This window comes from Zootoca vivipara, chromosome 15 (assembly GCF_963506605.1).
Source record: "Zootoca vivipara chromosome 15, rZooViv1.1, whole genome shotgun sequence".
Lineage (NCBI taxonomy): Eukaryota > Metazoa > Chordata > Lepidosauria > Squamata > Lacertidae > Zootoca > Zootoca vivipara.
Window position 1 is genome coordinate 14230809 of NC_083290.1, and position 23663 is coordinate 14254471.

At 47.6% G+C, this 23663-nt stretch overlaps 1 protein-coding gene across 2 annotated transcripts in view; it reads right to left on the reverse strand.

Annotated features, from left to right (window-relative positions):
- Positions 1-23269, reverse strand: part of LOC118096791 (NADPH--cytochrome P450 reductase) — a 60277-nt gene extending 37008 nt beyond the window's left edge. Inside the window, exons 1-2 of one of the 2 annotated variants that reach the window (XM_035138969.2) lie at positions 23019-23269; positions 1311-1505 (exon numbers count right to left, since the gene is read on the reverse strand). In XM_035138969.2, the coding sequence (XP_034994860.2) occupies positions 1311-1492 (182 nt within the window). In that variant the 5' untranslated portion in view covers positions 1493-1505; positions 23019-23269. Of the gene's footprint in view, positions 1-1310; positions 1506-19480; positions 19702-23018 lie in introns of those variants that run through there. The other variant, XM_035138967.2, reaches the window with a different exon arrangement.
- Positions 23270-23663: the final 394 nt, after the last annotated feature.

Here is a 23663-nt window from a genome sequence, read left to right on the forward strand (position 1 = left end):
GGTCAACTGCCTCTGAACCTCATCGCTTCATACCGTGAATCGCTTTCGTGAAAAATTCCAGCTGAAAAGAAATATGCTAGTATCGTGCGGAGGAATTGTCCTCTCTGAGGCATATTCAGGAAACTCTCCCTCCCGGCTTAACTCCCCAAGCTGGGATTCGAGGCGGCTTGCTGCATTTCAAAAGCAAACATGATAGAACGCATCGTAAAACAAAGGATCCGAAAGCAGTAGTCAAAATACAATAAAAGCACATTTAAAAGTGGGAACTAAAACTCATTAAAGCCCAGAGATTTGCATTGCCTTCACATGAGTTTCTAAAGGCCTGCCTGGAGAGGAAGGTCTTAGCCTGCTGGTGGAAGGATCACTGGAAGGGAGGGAGTCCCCTCTCCTGGGAGGGGATCTCACAATCTGGGAGCAGCCACAGAAAAGGCTCTGTCTTGGGTCACCACTAGCTACACCTCTGGTGCTGATGGGGTCAAGAGAAGGGGCTCACCAGGCAGGTTTGTGTAGGGAGACACAATCTTTCAGGTAGCCTGCGCCTAAGACACCTAGGGCTTTGTGTGGGATGGAATACTGGGGCAGACAAGTCACAACAATTCCCAGAGTGTCCACATGGAGGACTCACCTGGAGGGACACCTGACCAAGGCTCAGTTTCCTGTTCCTCCAGACACGCAGATGAGATGGATTAGCTGGCAGATAAGCCCCTAGCCAGCAGCCATTCTCTCTCTTAGCCATCTCTTCTTCAATGGGAACACATCTCCAGAGAATCTACAGTTAGGATGGTTCTCCCTCTCGGCCTGCTGCCAAGAGTGAGACCAGATGGAGCCTTACTCTACTAAGTAGACCCCAGATGTACATATTTGTAACTTTTCTACGTAAGCCTGGCTTTCTGAGATTATGCCAGATTATGCCAGGGGATTTGCCAGGAAGTATAATATTGTTGTAGAGGTTCTAACAAACCTAACACTCACGTTTTGCTGCGCACAAAAAGGGCAATGTCACTCTGCTGATATTGGAAGCTTGATAACACAAGCTTGGATAGGATCTATCTAATAATATATCCTAATCCACATCCCTAACATTCCCACACTTTGTAGGACATAATCGTCAGTTTGGACTGTGCCTGGAAACAGACTGCTAGCCATTGAAGTTGTCTTAACGTGCTTCCTGTACCTGGGCCCAGACACCAGCTTCCAAACCCTTTCCAAAGGCTACATGGGCAACGCGACTCCAGCACTCGCCCCTCTGAAGCTGTTGGGTGTATGCCGCCCTGGGCGAAACCCATGGACCTCTCCACCAACCCACTCACCCCGTTGGCGGCTGGATTTTCGTAAAGTCGGGGACCTCCTCTTTCTTCTTGCGGAAGAAAAACCAGTACGTCAGCAGGCCGATGATGATGGAGAAGAGGAAGACGTCCATCATGCTGAAGGGGACCGAAGCCTCCGGGGTCTTTGCGGAGGGAGAGTCATCCTTGGATGATGCTGTCCCCATGGCAACGGGAAAACTAAAGCGAGGAGGAGAAAGAGATAGCCGTCACATGTCACATATCGGTTTCAGGTCTTGGCAGGAAAGCAGACATTCTGGAACCACAGCAACCTCCCGGGGACACGAGCAGGGATCAGCTCTGTAGTGGCGAGATGCAGCCTCAGAATATTGTGAAATAATAATAAAGAGCACCTCTGAGCATAGCCAGAGTTTCTTAAACAGAGTAGCCACAGCCACCTACAGAGAGGCGCAGGTAGTGTGATGTATATGCTACAACTTTAGGAGATTTGAGTTGAGATAAGAGTTTGACAGCACACTGTCAGCACTGCCACACCTTATAAAATTTCGCAAGGCATGTGGGAGGATCATGAGTGCATCGGTGAGTCTACTCCACAAGAGAGGGCAAATACTCCTTTTCTCTCACAACGGCACAAGCTTTATCCTGCCTTTCTAGATGTCAACTTCAAGGCAGCTCGTGTTATTCTTTGCTACAAAAGAGAGCATGGCGTGACGGCCGAAAGAGACACACAATCCAGCAGCACCGAAGAACAACTTCATAAAGAAAGCCACCTTATACTGAGTCAGACCACTGGCCCATTTAGCTGAGTACTGTCTGCACTGACTGGCAGCGGCTCTCCAGGGTCTCTCCCAAACCGATGTGGGGATTGAACCCGGGACCTTCGGCCTGCAAAGCAGGTGCTCTAACCACCGAGACACTTGAGCCTTTCCCTGTTGTTCTGCGTGTGGATTGTGTTTGGCTTTCACGGGGCCACAGAAAGAAAATGACAGTGGCGCCCGCTCCAGAATTTGTTTTATTCTGGATTGCTTCATTTGATGTTTTAATGTGCTTTGCAGTTTCTTCTTTAAAATATAAAGTGGTATAGAAATGAAATTAGTGACAATGAAGCACCTGGGCTTTTCCTCTGTGTTTTAGCTGGGGGTTGGATGTGATAAAGACACAGCCTGACAGCAGACCAAAAAAATTGGTTGCCTGTGTGCAAAGCCATCGTCCCTCCTCTCCATCACTGAAGTTTCCACAGTCCCTTCGCTCGCTGTCTTTCTCACCCAGCAACCCCCCTCTCACATCCTAAAATAAATAAAACCTAGCACATATGTGTCATGGGCTGTCTGGATGCAGAGGAGCGGTGCGAGGCAGCAGCTGGGGGACCCCCTAGGGAACCCCCAGGAGAAGGCAGCTGAGAGCCAGAGGACTGGTGGTGAGATGGGCAAGGAGTAGTCAGAGGGAGAAGAGGGAGCAGACTGGGAGGAGGAGGTGCCGGAAGCTGAAGAGGCAACAGGGTTTAGTGAGCAGGAAGAGGCTGTGGCAGAGAGCAGTCCAGACTCAGAGGCAGAAGCAAAGGATGGAGAGGAGAGGGGTAAAGAGGCAGCTGAAGAATCCAGGAAGTCTCCTGCTGCAACCAGCTCCCCTTCCTCCTGGTCTCCCAGGACACACAGAGGAATGAAAAGAGCAGAGCAAAGATTTGTTGTGTGCAGACTGCATGGGGGAAAGCCTAGAGAGGAGGAGTCTGAGAGAGGGGTCCTTGCAACTGCATCATCGGGGCAAGTCCTGCTAGGAAGAGTTGTGGAGGCTTGAGCTCTGTGGTTCATATCCTTGAATAAAGATTTAACTTCACTGGCCTGGGGTGATTTTTGTTGCTGACCTACGCCTGAGGCAAGCCCTGATAATATGCAAAGCTAAGCAGAGTCTGATTAGGGCTGTTTCCTACATCTCAACTTTCAGAAAGACTCCAAGAAAGCTGTGACTCTGGAATTGAGGGCGTGTGAAGAGCCAACAGGTTGTGTAAGGGGGGGCACTTTCCATGGCTCCTCAGTGCGCACCTTTCCTGCTTGAGCTGTGGGAGGGGGACGGCGGGGGAAGAGGCTCAAAGACCCAAAAATGTCCTCAGGTGATGTAAAAGGCACAGCCCTTTACCGAGTGCATTTTTGACCTTCTGCCTCCTGAAAAGAGCTTTCCCTGCAAGGAAGAGAAGTGGGCAGGAAATTGATAGAGCATGGCGGTTAGCAGTTAAACAGGCCAGGCAGCATTGGTGACCTGACAGGTGTGTTTATAACAGTAAACGGAGAGGACACACTCTGTTCTGCATGCATTCATCTGCATTTCAAGCCAACCTTTGCCAATTTCAGCAGGCTGGGGGCTGGTGGGAGTTGCGACCCCAAATTACTCAGCCCCAGCCCACTGCAGTCCAAAACATCTGGAGGTGGTAAAAATAAATGGTGGCAGCCTCTGACGTCTTAAGACAAAGGATGCTCTGATGTCACAGCATTCCAGCCAATGGCAAGCCTGAGGGGCAGGAAAGGGCAAAGGGTGGGGTCCAAAAGAGTGAGAGAGAGATGAAATGGCAAAGCGGAGAGAGAGAAAGAGGCAGCTTAAAGACCAAGGTATGTGTGTGTATATGTAAGAAAGGATTTGAAGCGGGAGTGGCACAGAGGAATGAGGAGAATGCTGGAGAAGTTTGGTGAAGAGAGAAAGGAGGCAGAGTTCAAGAGAGGGCAACATTTGTATTCCAATCTGGTGCAAGAATGCAGCTGGATTAGATCAGGTGGTCATGCTTCTGTGCCTTGAAAGCAAAGAATCCTTGTGGACATGAAAAGAGCCCCAATTTATATCAGGTCAGAAGCTCACCTAGTCCAGCATCCTTTGGGAAAGGCCGCAGCTGAGTGGAAGAGCACCTGCCTTGCATGCAGAAGGCCCCAAATTCAATCCCCAATTGGCATCTCCAGGTAGGGATGGAATATCCCGTGCCTGAAACCCTAGAGGGTGCCTGAGCTAGAGGAACCAATAGTCTAGTTGCGTATAAAGCAGGTTAGGAAGTGCCATAGCTCAGGGGTAGAGCAGGTGCTTTGTATGCAGAAGGTCCCAAGTTCCATCACCAAGGGCATCACCAAGTAGGGCTGGGAGGGTTCCCTGTCTAGAACCCTGGAGGGCTGCTGCCAGTAAGTGTAGACAACACTGGATGAGATGGACCAATGTTCTGACTCGAGAGCCAGTAGTGGTGTAGTGGTTAGAGTGTCAGATTAGGACCTTGGGAGACCAGGGTTTAGCTCTCCACTTGACCACAAAGTTCCCTGGGTGACCTTGGGCCAGCCACTGCCTCTTAGCATAAACTACAGTGGAACCTTGGTTCCCGAACGGCTTAGTTGCCGAATAAATTGGCTCCTGAACGCCGCAAACCAAGAAGTAAATGTTCCGGTTTGCAAATGTTTTTCAGAAGCCGAACATCCGACGCAGCTTCTGCTCAAGTGCAGGAAGCTCCTGCAGCCAATCGGAAGCCGCGTCTTGGTTTTCGGGAGTCGAACGGAATGGGGCCGTGTTAGAAACTCAGATATATAAGCCAATCGCCAAATAGGACCTTAAAGCTTGGTTATGGTATGTCTAGGCCAGGCATCCCCAAACCGCGGCCCTCCAGATGTTTTGGCCTACAACTCCCATGATCCCTAGCTAACAGGACCAGTGGTCAGGGATGATTGGAACTGTAGTCCAAAACATCTGGAGGGCCGAAGTTTGGGGGTGCCTGGTCTAGGCGCCATTCTTTCTCCCCGTGGGGCTTGTGGTTCTTGATGTCCATTTCATTTCTACGCCATTTTTATATTTTAAAGGGGGGAAAATCTTCCAGCTAAGGATTGCCACTTTGACATCTTCCTAACTGTCCAGATCGGTGCCATAAAAACGGAACTCCTACCTCTCCCTGCTGGCCTGGCCTCTCAGATAAAACACCTGGATTTCTCCCTGCCGTTCTTATTGCTGAGCGTGGGCAACGGGGCCAAGAATTCCCTACAAAGCTATGATTTTCTTGGGAGAGTGTTAACAAGCAAGACCTGAGAGTGTGATGTGTGGCCAAAGGACTTCCTCACCCTGCTTGGAGTGGTGCAGGTACCAGGTGACACTGGAGAGCTGCAGGAAGAGAAGTGGTTTGCCGTCATCTCATCCACCCAACACCCCATTTCCAGGCAGGCAACCTGGTACTTTCCCCTATTCCAGGCCAGCTGGTAAACTTGACATCAAAACGTGGGCGAGGAAAGAGGCCGGCGTGGCAACTTTTCCCGGCACAACGGCCCACGCACAACCACCACAGAACGGAAATGCCTCCTGCGGGCCGCTGAGCCCAGCCTCCCTCAGACATCGTGCCGGCTCTCTGCGCTCCGGAGTCGCGTTGTGCAAGCAGGGTTGATGCAACCGTGGAGCAACGCAAGGGAGGCTTATCTGCCTGTGTCTGGGAAGGGCAGCCGAGAGTCACGTTCCTCAGGAGCCAGGTGAACAGCTGAGAGGGCAGAAGAGGGACAAAGGACTCCAGGGCAAAAGCTTCCCTGAACAGTGCCTAGCACTATGGAAAACCAGTTCTGCTCATTAGAAAGAACTTGGAGGCATTTAAACAGAGGTTGGGTGGCCACCTGTCAGGAATTCTTTGGCTGTGAGCCATGCACTGCAGCGGGGGTCAGACTAGATGACCCCTGGTGTCCCTCCCAACTCTGTGATGTTATTTTTGTTTTGCTGCCTGTCACAGATCCCAATCTGAAAGGGCTGTAGGCTCAGTGCTCTGCTCTGTATGGAGAAGGTTCAATCCCTGGCATCTCTACGGAGGGTTGCAAATATCCCCTGAAGAGCCACTGCCAGCCAAATGGACCCAGTGGCTTAATAAAGCAGCATCCCGCATTCCTGTTTAATTCAGTCATTCGTCCGGAGGCATGAGGACTAGAACCTTAGTTTGCTTTTAGGTGACGGGCAACAGCTCAGTGACAGAGCATCTGCTTTGGAGGCAGAAGCTCCCAGTTTCAATCCCCAATGGCATCTTCCAGGTAGGACTAGGAATGTCCCCCCCCCCCCTGGAGAGCGGCTGCCAGTCTGTGTAGACAACACTGGGACTGTTCGACTCAGATCAAACTTCCTGCGTCAAAAAGAGCATTAACTGTCTGTACAAAGTTTTTTATCACCCAGAAAAGAAATTAAATTAAGTGCATGACTTTGGGCCCAGTGGTTCCCAACCTTTCTAGCATGGTGACCCCAAAGTCCCAATTTATTTGGTGAATAGCAACCCATTGATTTATTGCCACAGACCTGCCTTTGCCATCCACATCTGAAGGAAACATTTGCCTGAAATTACCATGAAGACCCACCACCTGGTTTAAAGAGTAGCCCCATTTTAGCCATGCACAAACCAGTGTTGGAAACTCAGGTATTTAAGCTAGGCGCCAAATGGTTCCTTAAACCAAGGTTACAGTCGCCAAAACAGAACGTCTAGTTGTCATTTGGGGGCAAGACGGCTCTAAAGACTTCTTTTTCAAACGATGGACTGACTGCGATTGATTCTCTGTTAAACACCTGGCTATTTCAGATGACAATCATGAGCTAGGTTAAGAGCTTTGAGAACGTAAAAGAAGAAAAGTCGCTTGATCCAGGGACAGTCCAGATATATAAAACGGTCTATTCCTACCTCTTTTTTCTTAATGGGGACGCCCACCATTCATAATGTAGGGATACTCTTCCCAACTCTGAGCAGGGCAGTGGGGTGGGATAACTGAAGACAAGCGACCACAATTAAGTAGAACGTTGATCGCTGCTCCTGCACAGGACGCACCGAAAAAGCGTTTTGCTTCCTGGAATTCGTTCGGATGGTGCAGATAAAATACACCTGATGGAATTCTGCAGGACGTGGTCTTGGTGTGCGAAAACAGTCCAGAACCAATGATCACCCCCAGGCATGCATCTCCAGATGGTGGAGACGTCAGCCGCCATCCTGGCCCCTGGGCATCTTCACTTGGTCGCAAGGGCCTGATCGTCAGGTGCAAAATGCACATGGTGCCTGGCTGCGTTGAGGTCCCCTTCCAATTCTATAATCCAGCTTCATCCAACATTGTTCTTCAGGCAAAGGAAGGTTCCATGGCCTGTTCCCACCCCCCACCCCCCAGATACTTTTAATCGGAGGCGTCCGGGTTTGAACCTGGTCCCTTCTGTATGGGAGGTGGGTGCTCTACCCCCGAGCAGTGTGGCAATTCCTACCTCTCACCTATATAGAAGCAAATATAAACCACTTACCACCCAGGTAGACCAGTGCAAAGGGTTGTGGATGAGTGGAATGGAACAACTGAAACTGTTGATAGGGCAGGCAACTAACTTACTCAAGATGCAGTGGGAGGAGGAGGAGGAGGATGGCACGCAAACGCCTAGGATTTCACCTGTCACTCTCGCCTCCCACCCAGATCTGGGTGCGAGTTCCACCCACTGGGACATGTGCTGTAACGCCATGACACAACAGAAGCCTTTGACTCTTCCCAAACTGGTCAGCATTACTGCAGAGGGAATTATTATTATTTTAAAAATTAAGAATGTCGGGCCAGTAACAGGCTAGTACCAGGAAGTGTGTAATGTTTGACGCTTTACTATATTTTTATATGTGTTGTTGCTGCTGCTGCTGTTGTTATAATTATTAGACAGAGCCCAACACCTGAAGAACCACAGATTCCCCATCCCTGGGGCAGACAATACAAGCTGGATAGACCAGTGGCTTGAGTTCATATCAGTTGCTTCCTATGTTCATTACGCAAGACTCCAGCTAAATCAGAGCCCTCATCTTTTCCTCCCCACCCGCTCCAAATTTAGGACTGCATGGTCCTTGGGGCAGGGACCCATTTGCTTATCCAGCTACCCTTGATGATGCAGAAACTGGCCGGGGTCTCGTTTAGATCTCAGACAACCCCTGTTCTAAAAGAGCTGCATGGGATGAGAGTCCATTTTCAGGCACAATTCAAGGCGCTCATATTAGCATTTTAAGGCCTCCCAATGCTTGGAAGCTTCTTTTCCTACAGACTCCCCCCCCCCCTTGGGTGCTGCTATCAGCAGAGGGGGTCCCTCTTGGCTGTTCCCCTATCCTCAGAGGCTCAGTGGGGTTGGGAGCGGGCCTTCTCTGTGGTAGCCCCCTGAGCTATGAACTTGCAAATGCCGAGGACGCGCCTCTTCACCCTGGCTTTTGAAACCTGAAGTCAGGTGTACGCTTTTTGGGTCCACCCTATTTCTGCGATTGGAAGTTGCTTTAAACAGTTTTTTTAATATCGTGTTTTAATTGCTTCCGCCTGCCCTGGCACCCTAGGGCGAAGGTCCGTCTAGCTTAGCATTGTCTACACAGGCTGGCAGCAACAGCTCTCCAGGGTTTCAGGGCAGGGACATTCTCAGGAGGTGACAGGATGAATCCCCAATGGCGTCTCCGGGTAGGGCTGAGAATGTCCCTGCCCTGAAACCCTGGAGAGCTGTTGCTGCCGGCCTGTGTAGACAATGCTAAGCTAGATGCTGTACCCCTAAACCTGGCTGGTTAAAAGTAATACCAGCCAGGTGCATCTGAAAGAGGAGAGGGCAGCCAGCACCATCTGAAAAGGGGCAAGGCAAGGCTTTCAAAACCACATGCCACCAAAACATTGAAAGCCACAATGTCGTCTCTGCTCACGTTGCAGGGTTGGCCACCGCAAAACCCAAACCGCTCAGGTGTTGATCCATTTTGAAGAGCACACCTTGTCCGAGAGCATGCACAGAACCCGCCCAGCTATAATGTTTTGTGCAAAGATTAGCTGTAGAGTTAGGGTCAAGTTACATTCTCTGCCCCACATGTCTTACATAAGAGCCATTAAACACAGGGCTCTTTGGGTCTCTTGCGGCAGGCGTACACGTAACACACACAAATGACTCCAGGCAGCAAAGAAATATTATCCGAGCATATTTGCTTTTTGAGAGCTGCTCCTCTTAATCTGCCCACTAAATGTAATTTGGGTTTTATTCAGACAAGAGGCTATAGAAAGCAAAATGGGACTGAAAGAACTTCCTGAGTGTACATAATTTGGCGCAATTCGCAGAATTTCATATAGAGAATAGAGAAGTAGTTGCAGTGACCTCAAATGGAGTCGATCTGACATTTAAACACTCAGCCTGAGATAGGAAAACATCTTCCTGACAGCCCCTCTTGAACAATACTGAATTAGTTTTTGGAGATCCTCCCCAGCTCTTTCGCCAAGAAGATTTTTAAAAATAAAGAAGTCAAAATTCAAGAAAAGCGATTTTGAAACCAACACTCCTGCTTTCTGAATTCCTTTTCTAGAGAAGATGTGGGGAACCAGGGTAGATAAAAATCAATGATTTTAAAAAAATAAAATAAAATGCTTTTTGAGGAAAATATATTACCGTCCGAAGGTTATTCCATCATGAAATAAAGATTAGTTTTTTAAGTATGTAGAATAAGGTTGTATATGTTTAATTTTGGGGGTAAATAAATTCCATTAATCCATTCACAATGTCATGCTCTTCCAGAGGTTTTTGTAAGATTATTGGGCAGTTTCTCTGCCTACAAGATATTATCACAGATGCTTGGTTTACTTTTGCAGTTCTCAAAACTGAATTTGACTCAACAGAGATCACATGCCTCTTCTTCACAGCAAAAATGTTATAACATGAACAGAGTTGAGAAAAAGACCTTAAGCCTATTGTTCTACAAACCTATGAATACAGAAACAACCCCTTCAGTGCTAAGTTTCAAGAAGTTCAGTGAATAGAATAGAAACAGTATTTTCCTGATTGTTTGGAGTGGACGGTATTTAAGTTTTTCATGTGTAGGCTGGGCTGACAGTCTAAGTTTCTTAAAATATATATATATTGTTTTTGTTTAGCCAAATTAGTTAACAAACATGGATGTTTGTTTAAGCAAATAACATATGCTGCAATGTTATTGTTTCAGTTGAATGAATCTATTTAAATTGTTATTATTAAGGTAATGATTATTTTTCTCCTTCCTAAGTACAACAGTAAAGTTGTCCAAATATGAATGATTAACCTATTAAACTGGGGATAAAAAACTAATATGAAAAGCTGTTATTCTAAAAATCTTCATCTACTTGCATATTAAAGTTATACCAGCAAGAATTAGTCTTTATGTAGAAAACTATGATTTAAATCAAGCCTTACTGACTAGTGATTTAAATCAAATCCACCCTGTGCGGAACCCATTCCTCTGGACCAGAAGACACAGCTGACCAGCACAATCCCTACCTCCTGCTCTAAATTGTATGCAAATACACACAAAGAATCATTAAAGTGTTCTTTAATCTACTGCCTTCCAGATGTTGCTGGACTACAACTCCCATCATCCCAGGCTTTTGGCCGTGCTGGCTGGGGCTAATGGGAGTCCAGCAACATTTCAGAGGACCCCGTGGACCCCATCCCTGATTTAGAGGGAAGCGTTGTAGCTCGCTGGGAGAGCACCTGCTTTTGTAAAAGATTCCAGGTTGAATCCCCCAGCATGGGGCTGGAATAAACCCCTGCCTGAAAGCCTAAATGGCTGCTGCCAGTCAGTGTAGATGATGCTCAGCTAGATGGACCAATGGTCCAACTCTGTCAAAGGCAGTGTTTGTATGGAATGAAACAGTCCACTAATCAGGGGGTCTAGATCAGGGATGCCTAAACAGGGGTCCATGGATCCTAGGAGGCCAATGGATGGGCTTCAGGGCGTCTGTGGACCAGATTTTCCCCCCAGTGCAATAAAATAATTTGCATGCAACATTTTGTGTTTCTGTGCATTTTTCTGGCAAATAGCTTCCATCAGATTCTCAAAGGGATCTGCGGTCCCAAAAAGGTTAAGAGCCACTGTTCTAAATGGTGGTTCTGTTCAATTCTATCAGTCCACAATAGGTTACATAGAGAAACCTGCTTTTGGACAAGCCAAACCATGATGTCTAACTCCACACATTTTAAGAGTCTGACAAAGGGTCTTCCACTGGCAATTTGTCACCAGCCAACTGGACCCCTTAAACCAGGCATCCCCAAACTTCGGCCCTCCAGATGTTTTGGACTACAATTCCCATCTTCCCCGACCACTGGTCCTTTTAGCTAGGGATTATGGGAGTTGTAGGCCAAAACATCTGGAGGGCCGCAGTTTGGGAATGCCTGCCTTAAACCAAGAAAGTTATCTCACAAATATCTCACAGAATCATACTGTTGGAAGGGACCCTAAGGATCATCAAGTCCAACCCCCTCCAGTGCAGGAATATGCAACTGTCCCATACGGGGATCGAACCTACAAACCTTGGCGTCGTCAGCACCACTCTCTAACCAACTGAGCTACCCAGCTATCCAACTGGTTATCCGAGTTAACAGATGAGATACTGTCAAGGACACAACCATATGCCTAGCTGTTAATACGATAACAGCATTAGCCCCCACAAGCTCACTTAGGCTGCAATCCTAGGCGCGCTCATTTAGGAGCACATCCAATTCAACTCAATGAGGCAGATTTCTAAGGTTACAGTCACATTTTGGAACGAGCCGTTCCAAAATCCTGCACTGTACATCCTTGATCACACTACAAGAGGAATGTGGATCTAGTTTTAAAAAGTATGCATGGCATGACAGAAATAGGTAGATAAAATCCCCCCCTCAACATCTGGAGGGCACCATGCTTTGGAGGAAGGGTGAGATAAAGAAGTGGGTGGCGCTGTGGTCTAAACCAGTGTTTCCCAACCTTAGGTCTTCAGCTGTTTTTGGACTACAACTCCCATCATCCCTAGTTGGCAAGACCAGTGGTAAGCGATGATGGGAATCGTAGTCCAAAAACAGCTGGAGACCCAAGGTTGGGAAACACTGGTCTAAACCACTTAGCCTCTTGGGCTTGCCAATCAGAATGTTGGTGGTTCGAATCCCCGCGATGGGGTGAGCTCCTGTTGTTCTGTCCCTGCTCCTGCCAACCTAGCAGTTCGAAAGCACGCCAGGGCAAGTAGATAAACAGGTACCGTTACGGCAGGAAGGTAAACAGCGTTTCCGTGCGCTCTGGTTTCAGTTGCAGTGTTCAGTTGTTTAGTCATGCTGCCCACATGACCCGGAAAGCTGTCTGCGGACAAACGCCGGCTCCCTTGGCCTGAAAGCGAGATGAGCGCCGCAACCCCATAGTCGCCTTTGACTGGACTTAACTGTCCAGGGGTCCTTTGCAGTTTTTTACCTTACATAAATAATTGTACCTGGAAGCGTGGGCCCCAATAGTTCAGGGAATGGTGATTTCCAGTATTGGATTACTGCAATGCACTCTGTGTGGGGCTTCCCTTGCCCTTTGATGTGGAAGCTGCAGCTAGTGCAGAATGCTGCAATCCGATTGCTAACATGAGTGAGACCTTTTCAGCAAAAACAAAAAACGGGAGAAAAAAGCCTTTGCTCAGAGAACTGCACCAGTTGCCAATTTGCTACCAGGTCAAGTTGAAGGTATATAAAGCCCTTAACAAATTGCCCCATATTTTTTTAAAAAACCCAAACCTTACCCCATATGCACCCACTCAACCACTCCAACCGCAGAACTAGCACTGTGGGGCAACATAATACCCATTTTTTTATATATACAGTACTTGCCTTTGATTGTTTATCGATAATTTTAAGGCTTTGCTTTATATTTTTGCCAGCCACTTAGAGGTTTTCTTACAATCAAGTGGTATATAAAACTTGTTACACAAATAAATCACTTTGCACTTCATAAGGAGGACCAAACAGCTGTGTACAGCAGTCAATATAAAAACTTCCAACGTATGTGAAAATTGAATACTTATAAAAGTTAGGGTTGCCATATTTCAAAAAGTAAAAATGGCCAATATTTTTTATCTTTTTTGGGGGGGGGAGAAAAGCTGCTGGGTTGGTTCTTTTTGCAAAATCTCCCCCCCAAAAAATATTTGTAAAGCTATTTTTAAAGAAATTTGACCAACAAAAATTCAACACTGGGTTGCCATACGCCCGGGTTTTCCTGGACGCTGTTTTCAACCGACAAATCCCATATATGGATGGCAGCCCTACAAAAGTGTAAAAAGAAATAAAGCTGTAGCTTCCCGGGCTGTCCCTACAAGGCAATTTCCACTTTCAGAAGCAATTTGAGAGGAATTATGGGAAGACTGCATGGAATTATGGGAACATGACCAAGGCAAGATTCGAGGATTGTCAGGGTGGTGGTGCCCAGTGCCAGTGAGGTGGGCATGGTCTGTATATTCCACCCATCGCACCTCAAGTAGACCAAGATGCCCCATCAAACCTGGGAAAATAACACCTTACATGCCCCCAGAACGGCTCCAGTACAGCTTTAAGAGCAACATACAGCCATAAGCAACAGGGCAGTTATATAATACCAAAGGAGGCATTTATGCATTCATAATGCCAGTTAGCAACACAATCTCAATACCAGGGTGGGGATGAGAGTCTCTTTATTCAAACAGAGTCTCAGGGAGATCAATTACAGCTTAGCCACTCAACACAAGCCTCTCCAAAATGGCTTGCAAAAGAAGCTCAGAGAAAGACTTGTCCCCAACATTGCAAGAGACTCTTTAGCTATGATTCCTGCATTGCAGAGGGGTAGATTTGATTACGCTTTTGAGGTCCATTGATAGAAACAGAGATATATAAGCCAATTGCCAAATGGCACCTTAAACCTAGGTTACGGTTGCCACAACAGAATGTCTAGGTGCCATCTTTCCTCCTGTGGGGATTAATAAATAATAATAATAATAATAATAATAATAATAATAATAATAATAATAATAATTTATTATTTACACCCTGCCCATCTGGCTGGGTTTCCCCAACCACTCTGGGCGGCTTCCAACAGAAAAATGAAATAAAATAATCTATTAAACATTAAAAGCCTCCCTAAACAGGGCTGCCTTCAGATGTCTTCTAAACATCTGATGGGAGGGGCATTCCACAGGGCGGGCGCCACTACCGAGAAGGCCCTCTGCCTGGTTCCCTGTAACTTGGCTTCTCGTAGCGAGGGAACTGCCAGAAGGCCCTCGGCGCTGGACCTCAGTTTCTGGGCAGAACGATGGAGGTGGAGACGCTCCTTCAGGTATACTGGACCAAGGCCGTTTAGGGCTTTAAAGGTCAGCATCAACACTTTGAACTGTGCTCGGAAACGTACTGGGAGCCAATGTATAATAATTATACAGTCATACCTCAGAAGTCTGTTTGACTTCCAAAATGTTCGGGAACCAAGGCGCAGCTTCCAATTGGCTGCAGGAAGCTCCTGCGGCCAATCTGAAGCCGCAACGGATGTTCGGGTTCCAAAGGACGTTCGCAAACCAGAACAATCACTTCCAGGTTTGCGGCGGTCGGGAGCCAAAACGTTCACCTTGCAAAGCGTTCGACTTCCGAGTTACAACTGTAATATCATTTCTATATTGCTTTATATTTTAAAGCAGAAATCTCTATGTGGTTTACATCACATCAAAACATCAAAGTAAACAATCCAGAATAAAACAAGTGCAAGCTTCAAGGAAAAGATTTCAGATCCTTCTCTAAGTGACATCTTGCTTTCCTCATATTTATTTACCTACTTAATTTATAGAGCTGCCCCATACCATACTCTAGCAAGCCAGCAGGGTGTACTGGTTAGAGCGCCGGACTAGGACTTGGGAGATCAGGGTTCGAATCCCCATCAGCCATGAAGCTCACTGGGTGACCCTGGGCCAGTCACAGCCTCCTAACCTACATCACAGGGTCGTTCTAGGATTAGCCAAGGAGGAGAGTGAACCATGTACTTCTTGGGGGGAAAGGTGGAATATAAATGCAATAAATAAACTTTTCTGTTTGCCTGGTTAAGAAAGCTGGAGAGGCCAGCCAGATGGAGAGATGTCAGTCACCAACTTGGCATCCAGAGATTTCCTTGTGGTTGCCTCTGGACCCACACCAATACCAAAATGTGCTCACTGCCTAGGGAATTTTGAATGCTGTTACAACCCTATCGTCTATTAAGCCTACGGTCTCCTGATATTTTTGTCCACAATTTGCCTTCAGCCCCCAGCCAGTAAAAGTTATGCTGTACAGTTGATTATTTATCAAATGCTTGAGGAACTTGGTCTCCAATATATCTTGGGTTGATTTCTGAATTTCGTAGATATCCAAATAATCTGACTATCCCCAAATACTGCCAGGATGGCCCCTGACATCTCCACCATTTGGAGGAACACGCCTGGGGATCCTTGGTTCTTTACTGCTTTTTCACACACCAGCAACACATCTTGTAGAATTCTACCCGTTAAATTTTATCTGCACAATCAGAATGAAATTCAGGAACCAAAAAATCGTATTGAAAAATACATCTTTTGAGGCATCTGGCCAAAAAATGGCAACTAGGCATTCTGTTTTGGTGACTGTTGCCCAGCTTATATATCTGAGTGTCTAACACTTGGTTTGCACATGACTAAAATGGGGCCACTCTTTAAACCAGGTGGTGGGTCTTCATGGTACAGTATTTTTATGCAAATGCTCCAAGCGCCCTTAAACTACAGCTCCCAGAAATTGGGGGGGGGGAGCCACAACCGCTTAAAGTGGCATCAAAGCACTGTGAATGCATGGGATGATTGTGGCCCTAAACCAGACATAGGCAAACTTGACCCTCCAGATGTTTTGGGACTACAACTCCCATGATCCCTAGCTAGCAGGACCAGTGGTCAGGGATGATGGGAGTTGTAGTCCCAAAACATCTGGAGGGTCGAGTTTGCCTACGCCTGCCCTAAACTTTCTCCCTTAGAAGAACTTCACGGCAGGGAAAGAGAAATATTACGCAATGCAAAAGTTTCGTGAGACAAAGTGGTTGGGGTGTGGGAGGGAGATGATCAAAGCACCTGGCCAACCAGAGACCAGGAACGAACCCCATTCCAGGGCCAGTTTCAGTGCATTCTGGGGGACATGCCAAGCTTGGCTGGCACAGAGACCCTGCCAAGTCATGGCAAAGGTTATCCCAAAGGACAGTCAGTGCCAGACCAGGACTGCCCAAACAGCTTAGGCTTGCTGGGAGGCCGTGTCCTAAAGGAAGCAATGACGCCCTTGAGCCAACAGGTGGCACTGTCCTTTTAAATCCAGCTGCCTGGCAAGGAGCCAGACCCTAAGCAAAAACCTGAAGTTGCTCCTTCCTCAAGTGTTGGGAAGGAACAAGCAAAGTCGAGGGCCTTATGCAACAAGAGAGAAATAATTTCCAAGAATCACTGGATGGACCATGCGGCTTTAACAAACAATGTGCTCGGGAAGCTTGGACCCAAAGCAGGTCAGCGCAGCCAGGGGTGGAAAGCAGAACACTCTGAACAACAAACAACGAGCAACACATCGGCCAATAATCTGACGACACTATACTGTTTCAAAATTCATAAACAGAAGACATATAATATGTGCATGGAGTCACAAACTAATAAGAGTCAAACCAATGTTCCACGAACAGGAATGGCAGGAGTCAAAGATCACTGATGGTGGGTGTTGATCAGCCTGCTTTTAAGTGATCAAGGTCACACACACTAGTTGCTGGAAACTTTTGGAAGTCCAAGGGTGCTTTTGTGCTTGGGTCCTGTATGCAGGTTTCCCTGGCTACTGTGAGTACAAGATGCTGGACTAGATGGGCCATTGGCCTGATCCAGCAAAGCGATTCTGTTAAACTAATCCAGGGGACTCATTCCCTTTTCTTGTGACTATCCTCCTTCAGTGCTATAGAGAGAAGAGAGGACCAAAACTATGGGAAGGTCTTGTGACTTTAATTACCCCCCCCCCAATCTTTTACTGGTTTTAAACAGGCATGGGGAAGGAAATGGGTACTTGTGGGTTTCATTAAGCTACCCACATACACACCCTTTGGCTGGGTTTGCCCTAGCCAGCGCTGTTTTTCACATCTTGTTTTTTTTTTTACAAAATATTGGTTGCATTGCATAGTTTCTTGTTTTTACTACAGTACTTTGCAAATCAGCTGGAGGCCTTGACTGACGGGCGGTGCAAAAGTGGCCTAATAAAACATTCTCCTATAATCAGAGTCACTACAATCTGCTACTGACATCTGAAGTCACGCCTAGCATTGAAGAGTCACATGACCCTAAGACGTGCCTGGTTGCTGAATCAGGCCAAAGGGATTGGGGGGGGGTTATAGTCCAGCAACCTGTTCTCACAGTGGCTAACCAGATCCCTTGCAGCAGCCCACAAGCAGGACCTGAACACAACAGCGCTCAAGATCCACAGCATACTGCCTCCGATACCAGGGGACAGCATATAGTTCTCAGCCCACCTATACAAGTAAAACATGCTTTGAAAGGCAAGGGGAATAAAAAGCCATCTACCAGAACTCCCAAGCAAAACCAGGTGAAAGACGTCTGGGTTTGCTTGGGGAAAAGCTGTTGATGCCCATGCTCCAGAAAAGACTGGAGTCCAGGGAGCATGATAGTCAAAACATTCCTTGCTGTCACATCTAATCCCGAAGAAGTTGGTTCTTATTATCCACGGTCCAGAAAACTGAACACGTGCTCCTGGCTCACAAACACTGTGCTTATTCAGGAGGTCCCTGGTGTCCACGTTGCATAACCCCCACAGCAAACAAAGCTCCAGAATCTGGCCTCCATTCAAAGAACTGTAGGGTTGGAAGGGACTCCCAAGGGTCATCTAGTCGAACCCCCTGCAATCTTTCGCCCAGCATGGGGCATGAACCCACAACCATGAGATTAAGAGTCTCACGCTCTACTGACTGAGCTGTCATCATCATCCCCATCATTATTATTACATATTTATCTATCCCCTGCCTTTTCCTCTGTAGCTTCTTTCCAGAACACAAGCTCTGACAGACAATTCTAGCAAAGTATACATGTAGCCAGGATCAAAGCCCCAAGGTCCAGAAGGAAGGAGCCCACCCTCAACATCAAGGATGGGGAACAGCCTGTAGTCCTCACTACGTTTTTTGGACTCGGGCTCCCGCCCCCAGCTACCCTGGCCAATGGACAGGGATGGTGGAAGTTGCAGTCCAGCAGCATTCAGAGCGGCACAGGCGGTCCCCAACCTTGAGACACATCCATTTACAGTATTGTCTTTATATCCCATCTTTTCCCTCAAAGGACACATATACGGTTCTCCTCCCACCTATACACATTTCATCCCCACAACAGTAAAAATCTGTGCGTATGATTGCTGTTTTTAAAAGGCTGTGATTTTTATCTGTTTATGCTGGGGAACTCTGGCTCTTCGAAGCGTACTCCTTGTTCCGCAAAGAAGACGGAAGCAGCAGCTCCAAAGGAACTCAGAAGTCGCAGACTTAGCAAAGACATAATACAGTATATATTTTAAGACCTTAAAAGAAAATTAAGAGGTCTGAGTTCACGTCATTCCTCCGCGTCCCAAGTGAACCCAGGAGTCCAGCACCATTCGCATTTAACTAACTATAAGAGAAACCCTATGACTCCTGGTTCTGTAAGACACCCTTGCAACGCCCCCTTAAAAAGGGGACCCCCCGATTTATTTAGTTCAGGCACCCCCAAACTGCGGCCCTCCAGTTGTTTTGGCCTACAACTCCCATGATCCCTAGCTAACAGGACCAGTGGTCGGGGAAGATGGGAATTGTAGTCCAAAACATCTGGAGGGCCGAAGTTTGGAGATGCCTGATTTATTTGTTTGCTGCCTTCAGCCCCTCCCTCCTCCCCTCACGTCCTTGCGGAACAAGCACAGGACGCTTTTCCCTACTCAAACCTGCAGGAATCTGAATTTTCCTCGACTTCTTACTCTAAGGAACCCAGGCGTCCGGCCTCCGCTCACATCTTCCTTTTCAAAGCAAAATGGACCCAGGAATCCGGCTTCTAACTCTCTTCCTCTTTTACAAATGAAAGGGACCCAGGCGTCCGGCTTCTACTCCACCATCACCCCCCCCCCACACACACACACCTTTTTTATAGAGACCCAGGCGTCGGGCTTTGAGTCTGTACTCCCCCCCCCCTTTTTTTTAAGGGACGCAGGAGACCGACCTCTACTCTCCCTCCTTCTTTCAAAAATAAAAGGAACCCAGAAGTCCGGCAGATTCTACTCTCCACTTTCCACCCACCCAGTTTCTAAAAGGGACCCAGGCGTCCGGCCTCAGATCTCAGCCTCTTTAAAGCAAGAACGACCCAGGCGTTCCTGCTTTTCTTCCTCCTCCCCGCCCCCCGCCAAGAACCCAGGCGTCCGGGCCACTTCCCCCCGCCACTCACCTAGGAGCCCCCTCTAGAAAGCGGCGCTGGGAAGTGCAAGCCGGCAGTAGCAGCAGAACCGAGCAGGCCCTTCCCTTCGCGCACGGACCGAGAAACAGAGAGGGAGGGAGGGAGGGGAGAGGGGGCGGAGCTAGAGGCGGGAGGAATCTACCACTGAGAGACGCGGGGGAGTAGCAAACGGCATCCCCTCCACCGTCCCCGTTCATGGCAAGGCTGGCGCTCCCAACGCGCCTCTCAATCTTCCTCTCTCCCTCTATATGCGCGCGTAATGGTACATCCCGTGCTGCTCGGAGACGAAGGGAGTCAGACTTTAAAGGGACGGCGCACGCGCAGTTGGGGGGGAGAGTGGGATTCCAGAAGGCCAAGTAGTCGGGCCTTTTGCAAGGGGAACCAGACTGCAAGTTTTGTTTTAGGTTAAAACATTTATGACGCCTTCTTTTTGGAACAGAAGCAGCAGGAAAATATGCATTAAACAAAGCAGCAAGGTGCCAAACTGGCCAGGCTGACTGGTCCAAAAGTCCCTTCTGAAGGCTTAATAATAATAATAATAATAATAATACAGTAATATCATCACTGACTCACCGGGGGTGGAGTTTACTTTCAGGAAATGGCAAAACCCATTTCTTTGCCTCTAATGGAGGTCAGCCTCACCATGAAACAGGCCCCCAGGAGAGGGCTGCTGACATTTCCTCACAATTCCAGAGCTTCAATCAACAGGAGAATTTATTAAGGCCATGGGGCTGCCTTTATATAAGTAATTATATAAAACTGTATGCTAATAATATGTAACCTTATTCATTGTAATCTTGATGATTTTAATTATATGGTGGCACCATTGTGCGCAGCGTTTTACATCCTGACTTGCGCTCTTGAGCCAAGCTCATCCAGGGCCAGCTCAAACAGCACTGCGCGCTCTGTGACAAAGGTTGTCCTCACACTCAGGTTGGCTTCTAGCGTACCTCTGAAGTATCTTTTCCCCTTTGTTCCTGTTCCAAGAATATAAGAAGAGCTCTACTGGATCAGGCCAATGGCCCATCTAGTCCAGCATCCTGTTCTCACAGATGCTCTAAAGTGCTAACTAATAGTTCAGTAGGTAGAACCCCACAAGCAGGGCCTGAACACAAGAGCTCTCTCCCTTCCCACAGCTTCCAGCAACTGGAATCCAGAAGCAATGCTGCCTTCCGACTGTGGAGGCGATCTGTAGCCATCATGGCTTGTAGCCGTGGATAGCTCCCCCCTCCACAAATTTGTCCCATCTTCCTTTGAAGCAATCCAGATGGGTTGGACCATATTTTTTTGTTGCTGTTGTTTGATACTGATTAATCAGTCAATCAATCAAGCTCTCTCTCCCCACCCTCCTCTTTTTTTCAGGTATCCTGTTGGAGCTATCAGGATAAGCCTAGAAGAGACAGCAAAGCTTTTCTGCCCAGAATTAGATGTTCTGCCTCGATACAAATCAAACCCAGTGTGTTACATTTTGAACCTGGCATAAACGCATCTAAAGGTACTGGTGGCTATGGCAAATATGTCTGCGGATGTCATCATTCACCAGGGCCAACCTTACCCTTGTTCTTACAGTAGCGAGCCAGATGCTTGTGGGAAATCACCAAGCAGGACATAAGTGCAAGAGTATTCTCCTCTTCCTGTGGTTTCCAGCAACAGAAGCATTTGATGCCTCCCATAGTGGAGCCAAAACATAGCCATTATTGCGTCTAGGAGCTATTGATATCCTTACTTTCCAAGGCCATGCTGGTTAGCGATGATGGAAGTTGGAATCCAGTAATATCTGGCTGGCCTCAGGTCCCCCACCTCTGGTCTACATTGATGGGCAGCAACTCTCAGGGTTTCAGGCAGGAATCTTTACCAGCCCTACCTGAAGATGCCATTAGGAATTGAACATGGGACTTTCCGTTTGCTAGGCACAAACTTAACCAATCAGTTGGCGTCCTTCTGTTCAAATCTAAACCACACTCTGGGACGCGGGTGGCGCTGTGGGTTAAACCACAGAGCCTAGGACTTGCCAAACAGAAGGTCGGTGGTTCGAATCCCCATGACGGGGTGAGCTCCCATTGCTCGGGTCCAGCTCCTGCCAACCTAGCAGTTCAAAAGCACGTCAAAGTGCAAGTAGATAAATAGGTACCGCTACAGCAGGAAGGTAAACGCCGTTTCCGTGTACTGCTCTGGTTCGCCAGAAGCGGCTTAGTCATGCTGGCCACATGACCCGGAAGCTGTACGCCAGCTCCCTCTGCCAATATGAACACCGCAACCCCAGAGTCGGTCATGACTGGACCTAATGGTCAGGGTCCCTTTACCTTTTAAACCACACTCAGCAGCTATTCCCACAGAAAAGCATTTCTTCTAAGCAAAGGATTCTGCCGCTTCCATTTTCAGCCCACTTCCGTAAAATAAAATAAAAAGACCCCCATAAATCCATGGGACTTGCTGTCAAATAATCACATTTGGGAGTGAGAGGAGGATACATTTTTGTTGCTAGAGGCTCAAAAGTCTTCTGTGGCCAGAAGAGCCTTTCGCTTTGTGGTGTTCTGTTCACCAGCTGCAGCCATTCCTGGGCAGGGATAGCCTGACCACAGTAGTCCATGCGTGGAGAACCTCGAGACTGGATTACTGTAATGCACTCTGTGTGGGGCTAGCCTTGGGTCTTGGTCAAAAGCTCCAGCTGGTGCAGAATGTGGTGTCCAGATTGCTGATGGAGGCAGCTGGCTAATAGCATGCAACGCCTTTGTTAAAAACAGCTGCACTGGCTGCCCATTTACCACTGATCCAAGTTCGAGGTCATTGCATTGCAGTCCACTCTTGGCTTACACTGGGGTTATGTTCCGGGAATAGAGCCTGAAGCTAGAATCAGATATAGTCAAAACAACCCTTAAAAACCATAAGAAGCACAGCACTTACCACACTCCCCCAGCTGAGTGCGATAGTGGGTGAGATTACTGACAGTCCCTCCTTCCCCCCCCCCAAGCATGTAAAGCTGTAATTGCACAAGTTAAATGCATGTAAATTGTGAATCGGCTGTAATTTACAGAGCCCTGAACTACTTGGGTCCAGGGAACAAGGGACTTGCTGAACCCTTATATCACAGCTCAATCGCTGAGATCATCTGTAAGAGCACCACTGGTCATTCCCTGGGTTGGCGAGACTCATTTGACAACAACCAGGAGCTGAGCCTTTAGTGCATAGCTGCCAAGTTTTCCCTTTTCTCGCGAGGAAGCCTATTCAGCATAAGGGAAAATCCCTTTAAAAAAGGGATAACTTGGCAGCTATGCTTTAGTGTCATCAGCCCAGTCTTGCAGAATGCTCTGACACTGAAGATTTAGCAAGCGGCTTCTGTGCCAACTTTTAAACACCTACTGAAAATTTTGCTATCCTGTCAGGCTTATGACAGGCAATTGTCAACACATCTTTCCACAAAAGCCAGCTGATTTCTGATTTCAGCTTTCTGATACTGTTTTTCTGGTGTGGTTCCATGCCCAATTGTTGTATACTGCTCTGATTTTGGTGGGGGTTGAGAGCCACTAACCTGTTCTGAAGTTGGAATTGAAAGTTATTCCAAGGATCCCCAGCGATAGTTCTTTCTTATGCAACCCAGCTGACGTAAACGTTGCAAAGTCCACACGGGAAAAGTGCCACTGGATGAATGATGAACTTGATTTATCCGAGCTGGCTTTGCCCCTTGCTCTGGATCTTAATACGCAGCTTCGCATTGGAGTTTCTTATTTATCCTGAAGCCTCTTCCTGCTGGATTCAGCCTGTGCCAGAGGTCAGTTGTGGAAATGGGTGGAGGTTATGTAGGAGGAGGGTGGAGACTGATTGGCTGGCACAGCTGGCTTCGTCCCAATGGGGAAGGCTTTCCAAAATTGGAAAGGTGGCAAACTCTTCAATGAGCCATACCCCAGGGAACAGTGTGCAACCCTTTGCAATCTGTGATATTTGATGTATTTTAATGTTTGTAGGAAGCTGCCTAGAGTGGCAGGGGAAGCCCAGCCAGATGGGCGGGGTATAAATAATAAATTATTATTATTATTATTTGCTGGTGGAATGTGGTAATTCATGCCTATTTGCTTCCAGGCCAGATTGCCCTGTTGCCACAGTCATGTTGCAAGAGACATCACTTTGTAAAATAGAATAACAATGGTTAGAGTTTTGTTTGTAAGTTTAGGCTGAT